This window comes from Nilaparvata lugens, chromosome 8, assembly GCF_014356525.2.
Source record: "Nilaparvata lugens isolate BPH chromosome 8, ASM1435652v1, whole genome shotgun sequence".
NCBI lineage: Eukaryota > Metazoa > Arthropoda > Insecta > Hemiptera > Delphacidae > Nilaparvata > Nilaparvata lugens.
This window is the reverse complement of record NC_052511.1, coordinates 52,797,461-52,803,604: the sequence shown is the minus strand read 5'-3', so window position 1 is coordinate 52,803,604 and position 6,144 is coordinate 52,797,461. Positions and strand designations below refer to the sequence as shown.

General features: G+C 35.1%; 1 protein-coding gene across 1 annotated transcript; it reads right to left on the bottom strand.

The window, feature by feature from the left end:
- Positions 1 to 896: 896 nt before the first annotated feature.
- LOC120352825 lies at positions 897 to 5,856 on the bottom strand. The gene is made up of 5 exons (XM_039435109.1): positions 5,680 to 5,856; positions 4,726 to 4,825; positions 3,049 to 3,150; positions 1,473 to 1,628; positions 897 to 969 (listed from the first exon to the last, which is right to left on the bottom strand). The coding sequence occupies exons 1-5, from the start codon at positions 5,853 to 5,855 to the stop codon at positions 910 to 912; spliced, it is 594 nt and encodes a 197-aa protein (XP_039291043.1). The 5' UTR covers position 5,856; the 3' UTR covers positions 897 to 909.
- Positions 5,857 to 6,144: the final 288 nt, after the last annotated feature.

Sequence of the window (6,144 nt, the reverse complement as noted above, 5' to 3'; positions counted from 1 at the left end):
TAATGTTCAATTAGGATTACATAGTATATTTTTTGATTACGATAGTAATTTTTGTTTCAAGTCCTAGAGGTAAAAACGCGTGTATACTATACGGTACTAAAAGTATGGGCGAGACTTGATATATTGTGTTTTTGTTGTACGATAGTAAAAATTGATGAAATTTATGACTGTGTACGTTTTTGTAAGTTGCTTCAGTTCCCATCAGTTTTCATAAAACAGGTTTTTGGTAGATCAACAATTCAACAATGACCTACTGTTTTATTGCAGAAAAAGTTTTAAAATTGAAATAAATTTCAACCTATTGAATATTGATTTATAGTAAGATTCAATTCAAACTGATAGCATAGATGTGATAATAACATTGATTTCATTCATATGGAATGCTGATAATCAATAGTGAATATCAATAGGCTGTAGGTGTTCTGAGAGCCAGCAGTCATTTTGAATAGACCTACTAGTGAAATTTGATAATACAGTATATTGGAATATTGACTGAAAATTCAAGTAAGATGAAAACTTCTACTCAATATTAAGCTTCAGAAAGTCGTTCATCATTTAAAGTTATTAAATAAATTCTAATCGGCAGTCCTAAAGAGATATGAAAGGTGATTCCGATAAAGTCTTTCCTGCACTTTCTGATCTCAATAAGATAATAGAGAATTATTTACCTGATCTGGAACTTCAATTTTAATAATCTGAATACTAAAGAAAACATTTAGTGAATATTAAAGTAACATAAAGTAACATAAAGTGAATTAAAGAAACATTCATTCATTTTACATTCAGTGTATTAGGCCTATGTGGAAGACTATTTTAGCATACAGGAAATCAATGAGGCAAATAACAAAGACAGGCATATGACTGAAAAAAACTATGTTTATTACATTAATATTCAAATTTTTGTCAAGATTAGTCCATTTTCTTCCTCCTGTACAAAATATTTCCAAATGAGAAAGCAGCTTTCATCAACTGTAAAAAAATGCAAATCAGTTTAAGGATCTAATCAAGAATATATCGATTCATATATTAAGACCTTATAACGCGACTCGCTTTTGAGTAAGCAATAAAGTCGCGTTTTACGGTCTTTAGGCGCATGTTATACGAGCGCTAATGCCGCGGCGTTGGCAACGCTGAAAATGTATACAGCGTTGTTGGCGCGCACTATGAAAGTGTCATTGCGACGCTAAAACGCCGCGGCATTAGCGCCCGTACGAGAACATGGGCCGCCTTAGGGCCAAGACACATAAAACGTTTTTCAGGCATTTTTTACTGCCGGCGGACGAGTCGGCAGGGCAGGAATGTCTCCGATTGGATGATTATCAGCTGATTGGGTTGGCGTTCGGGAATCAGCTGATAAATCAGTCAATCGGAGACCTTCCTGTACTGCCGACTCGTAAGCCGCCAGCGCAAAAACGCCTATTATGGGATTGACTGTGATGTAATGTTTATATAATATATACTTTATTACTGACATCTTTGTAGGAGGTGAGGTTGAGTACAAAAACTCCATAAGGATTGATTTCAATGTCGACAGTGGCTCTGGCCATCATTATAAGCATACTCTGCTTGAACCATTGCGGCTTATCCATCCAGGGAAGATTTGCAAGAAATCTACGCAGTATTTCATTCTGCAACAAATTAACGCAAATATTCACAACAAAATACAAAATTATTCATGATCATTATTCATATGAAGTATCAATGATACTATTTCTATATTTCTTCTATTTTCTTTTAATTTTGAATCCATCTCATCTTCCATCATCATCATCATCATCATCAACTGTCAGCATCTGTTGAATGAGAAGCACTGTGGAATGCTGCTAGTTTCAAAACTGTTTATAATAATTTATTACTAGTGACCCCCTGGGTTGGAGAACTCGCTCAAGAACTGTTGTATTGTAATGTTTGAAACCAGCAACTATAAATTGTACAGAGTTGATGGAAATTATGAAAACAGCAAAATATTTCTGTTACAAGAATAATTCGACAGTAGGTTTCATTGAGGATCCTATTTGAAATGAAATAATATTACTCTGTCCCTTCAACATCTTTGATCATCATATGAATCCCAATTCATTTTTTTAAATGAGAAGGTGGTCATGTGATACATGATTTCGATACAGAGTTCCAAGAAAAAATAAATGGCGAAAACTGCACATTGATACATCAACCCGTATCATTTTCTTGATGTAAAAATTGTAAACTGTATGTTGGTGAAATCTGTCAGCGCGTGTGATAGCTCTCAAAAAGCTTCAGCTGCTGTTATGAATGAATGGAAAAACTGGTAATTGCATGCAATGAATTCACCAGCTGACTAAATAATAAATCATAAAAAAATTTTCTCATGCACTTTCAAATTTATTTTTATATCCTGAAAAATTTCGAAGGAGTGAGTCAATTTTGTTGTCCAACAAACTTGACCTGTAAAAAGGTTCAAAGAATACGTGTCAAAATTTGAAGATGTTTGATCGATTCTTTCTAAAGTTATTGTAGAACATAATATGTTCTACAATAACTGTATATTATACAGACGGACAACGACTTTAGCCTTCAGCTAAGTCAAAAGTGAGAACTCGCCCAAAGCTCGTTCAATTAAACCCAAATCTGGTCACTTATTGATGATCTGAACCTTATCACCCTCAAGACGGGCAAGGACGCACCCCTCTCCTAAATATCTCAAACTTGGTTCTAGCTGTCCCACAAATTATAAGGCACTCTCGCAGAAAAAGATCTTCAGCTGCTATTTTCAACACTGATGACCTTATTCTGGACCCTCCAAAAAATTGTTTTTGAACCCCCTCCCCAAAAAACTTTAAGGACGCAGTTTGCTGATTTATTTTCGGCAGATTGCATTGAAAATTGCTGATGTTATTATTGTGATATGGCAAGAGGAAAACCTTTTCAACTCTAATTTGAACCAATTTGTTTATTTTTATGAATCAGTTTATATTAGCCTATGTTCATCTGGAAGTTTCTAAATTCAAAGTTATCGTTCTATATTTGTCAATGAAAAAGAAAAAATAACAAGCAAGACAAAGTAATCACCTGGTTAGAAATGCGTTGACCACTGTAGTAGCAGAGGAGCATCAGTATATTGTTGCAGAAACATGATGCAGCATAATTCATGACAATCTTTGGATTATTTGCCTGAAAAAAAATCTGGTGTGGTACACTCACACAACTTTCCTTGCTCATATTTGAAACTACGATCAGACTTCTGTATATGTGTATATATAATTGTTTTCAGAGTACTTTCTCCTTTGTTTAAATTGTGAAATTCGATAATTTTTTTCAGTCGTCACTTTTTTAAAGTCGTCAAAACAGCTGTTCTACAGATGAAATATCTCGACTATGTGTTCTTTTTATGAACTGCGCTACCTACCTCATGCACAAGGAGGAGGTTACTAAGTCCATTTCTCAAGCATGGGTGGGCCCCCCCATTGGTTTCCCAGAAGGAGACTCATGCCAGTTGATAGAGCTGATAAATAACTATACAGGGTATGAATTTGAGAAAAATCGGTCAAGTTATTTTTGAGAAAATCGTGAAAAACATGGTTTTTTAGTAATTATCCGCTATTTTTCTCAAGAATATTACGGAGCTCCTGAAATTTTCCCAGAAATAAGACTAATGTCAGTTGTTAGGGCTTATGAATAGCTATCCATGGTATAAATTTGAAGAAAATCGTTAGAGCCGTTTTCGAGAAAACCGTGAAAAACATGGTTTTTTGGTAATTATCCGCCATTTTTCTCGAGAATATTACGCAGCTCCTGCAATTTTCCCAGAAATCAGACTCATGTCAGTTGATAGGGCTTATAAATAGCTATCCATGGTATAAATTTGAAGAAAATCGTTAGAGCCGTTTTAGAGAAAACCGTAAAAAACATGGTTTTTTAGTAATTATCCGTCATTTTTCTCGAGAATATTACGCAGCTCCTGCAATTTTCCCAGAAATGAGACTCATGTCAGTTGATAGGGCTTATAAATAGCTATCCATGGTATAAATTTGAAGAAAATCGTTAGAGCCGTTTTTGAGAAAATCGTGAAAAACATAGTTTTTTTAGTAATTATCCGCCATTTTTCCGCCATCTTGAATTGAATTTTATTGAATTTCTTATTGTCGGGTCCTCATGGTATAAGCACCTTAAGTTTGAAATTTCAAGTCAATCGGTTAATTAGGAATGGAGTTATTGTGTTCACAGACACACACACACACACACGCGCGCACACACACACACAAACACACACACACACACACACACACACACACACACACACACACAAACACACACACACACACACACACACACACACACAGCACATATTACGCTTAAACTAGGTATGTTTTTTATTCGTTTTCAAGCTAGTTTGGCAGTCCAAGTAATTTACAAGCTTGAATTATAAATCATATCAGGGTACCGCTATCGATGATTCAATTTGAACACTCATTAACAACATAGAATAAGCCTTATCTCATGTAAGTAATAGCAAAAAAGACTAGGCCCAATCTCATGGTGAAGCAGTAGTTTTTGCTACTACATTTTTATAAAATTATACTTCTATACAGTGAAGTTTTTATAACAATATAGGTTACGATACACAATCTTCCGGGCGGAGGGGTCTATTTATATATATTTATATATCTATTTATAGATCAGGTGCTGTGGTGCTGACTATTTAACGCGAATCTCACTACTAAAGTATTTTTAATACATATTATTCACCTGCAACATCAAATAGATATTGAAGCAAGTATCAATAGCAATTAGCAAACTCGTCATCAATATCCCATATCCAGAGATCATTGCACAGTCCTTGAGGGTCCTGAAAATTTAGAAAATAAGAATTGAACAAATTAGAAATTTCATTACTATCATGTTAGTCCAGTCAAATGGTCGTTTTTCAGAAAACAGCCCCGAAAGAATTTTTCTCGAGGCTATGTATTTTGAGGCGCTGAATTCGAATCTGAAATTTGCTGACACGCCAGAGGGCAGCTTCACCCCCAAAACCCCCAAAAAACCCCAAAATTTCGGACTTTTTCCAATTTTCCCATTTTATCTCGTGAACCTTGAGTTTCTCAAGAAAAATCCTCCCCGACAAAATTGAAGAGAATAAGATTTCCAATAAATTGAGTGGTCGCGCAGGATTCTACCATTTTTGGTTCCGGAGCTACAAATTTTCAAAAAATGGGTATTTTTTAAGGGGTTTTCAAAATTATGCAAATTTACCACTTCTACCCTATACAAGATGGATATTTTCCTAGTATAGATAAAAAATCACACATCACGAGAAAGAACAATTCATTATGAACAGGATACCTTAGAAATTTTCGAATTTAGTAGTGGTGGGAGGGTGGATATACCCAAAACTAGAAAATCATGTCCTACAGCCAAAATACAAATTTTTCATTATAATACCTTTTCAAGGCCTTCCTAACAAAAAATACATATTTCGGCTGAAATCATCTCACGCGGCCTTTTTTCTATGAGAATCAACCGTTGGAAACATTTAATTTCAGTATTTCGTAGTGGGGGCACGTCATTAATTGACCACCACCAAATCACCTCCACTATAACGCATAAGTTCAAAAAAAATATAGTGTGAAATAAGTAAATAGTTGATAATATTAGTGAAATATCTATTACAGTAGATAGATAGATAAATTTGAATACTATTACCGATTAAGGTTCTGGTGGTACTGCACTATTAGCCTGAAATCTTTGCGGAGTCTCTCCATATCAACATCACTCATTTCATTTGTTTTTCCTATATCAATTCTACCACTCTCACCAAAACCTGGATAATCATTCCCAATTTCCTCAAAAAGTATGTAGATCGTCTCAAAATCTGTCATAATTTTATTTACGCCTAGCAAAAGTGAAACATATCCACTGAACGCTTCCAGAGCGAGAAAAACTATGAGAAAACTGTGTAAAACGAAGATGTAGATCACAAAAGAGTTTCCCGCTATGTCAGGAGGGATGAAAGATACCAAAGGAGTAGGAGAGCCTCTTGGATCGTCTTCCAGGCTGGCTCCCAAAAGTTCCAGAAATAAGTACCTCACAACAAACCCCGAAAACGCGACATAAATCAAGGCGATTATGGTCTGACTCGAAGATTGCAAATTATTCCTTTTCTCATCG

Excerpts from the sequence above, each read along its gene's own strand:
- LOC120352825 (XM_039435109.1), bottom strand. The coding sequence starts at position 5,855 with ATGACAGATTTTGAGACGATCTACATACTTTTTGAGGAAATTGGGAAT. Across the intron at positions 1,629-3,048 it reads GTCAACGCATTTCTAACCAG|AATGAAATACTGCGTAGATT; the intron begins GTGATTACTTTG and ends AATTTGTTGCAG. Across the intron at positions 970-1,472 it reads ACCTCACCTCCTACAAAGAT|TTGATGAAAGCTGCTTTCTC; the intron begins GTCAGTAATAAA and ends ATTTTTTTACAG.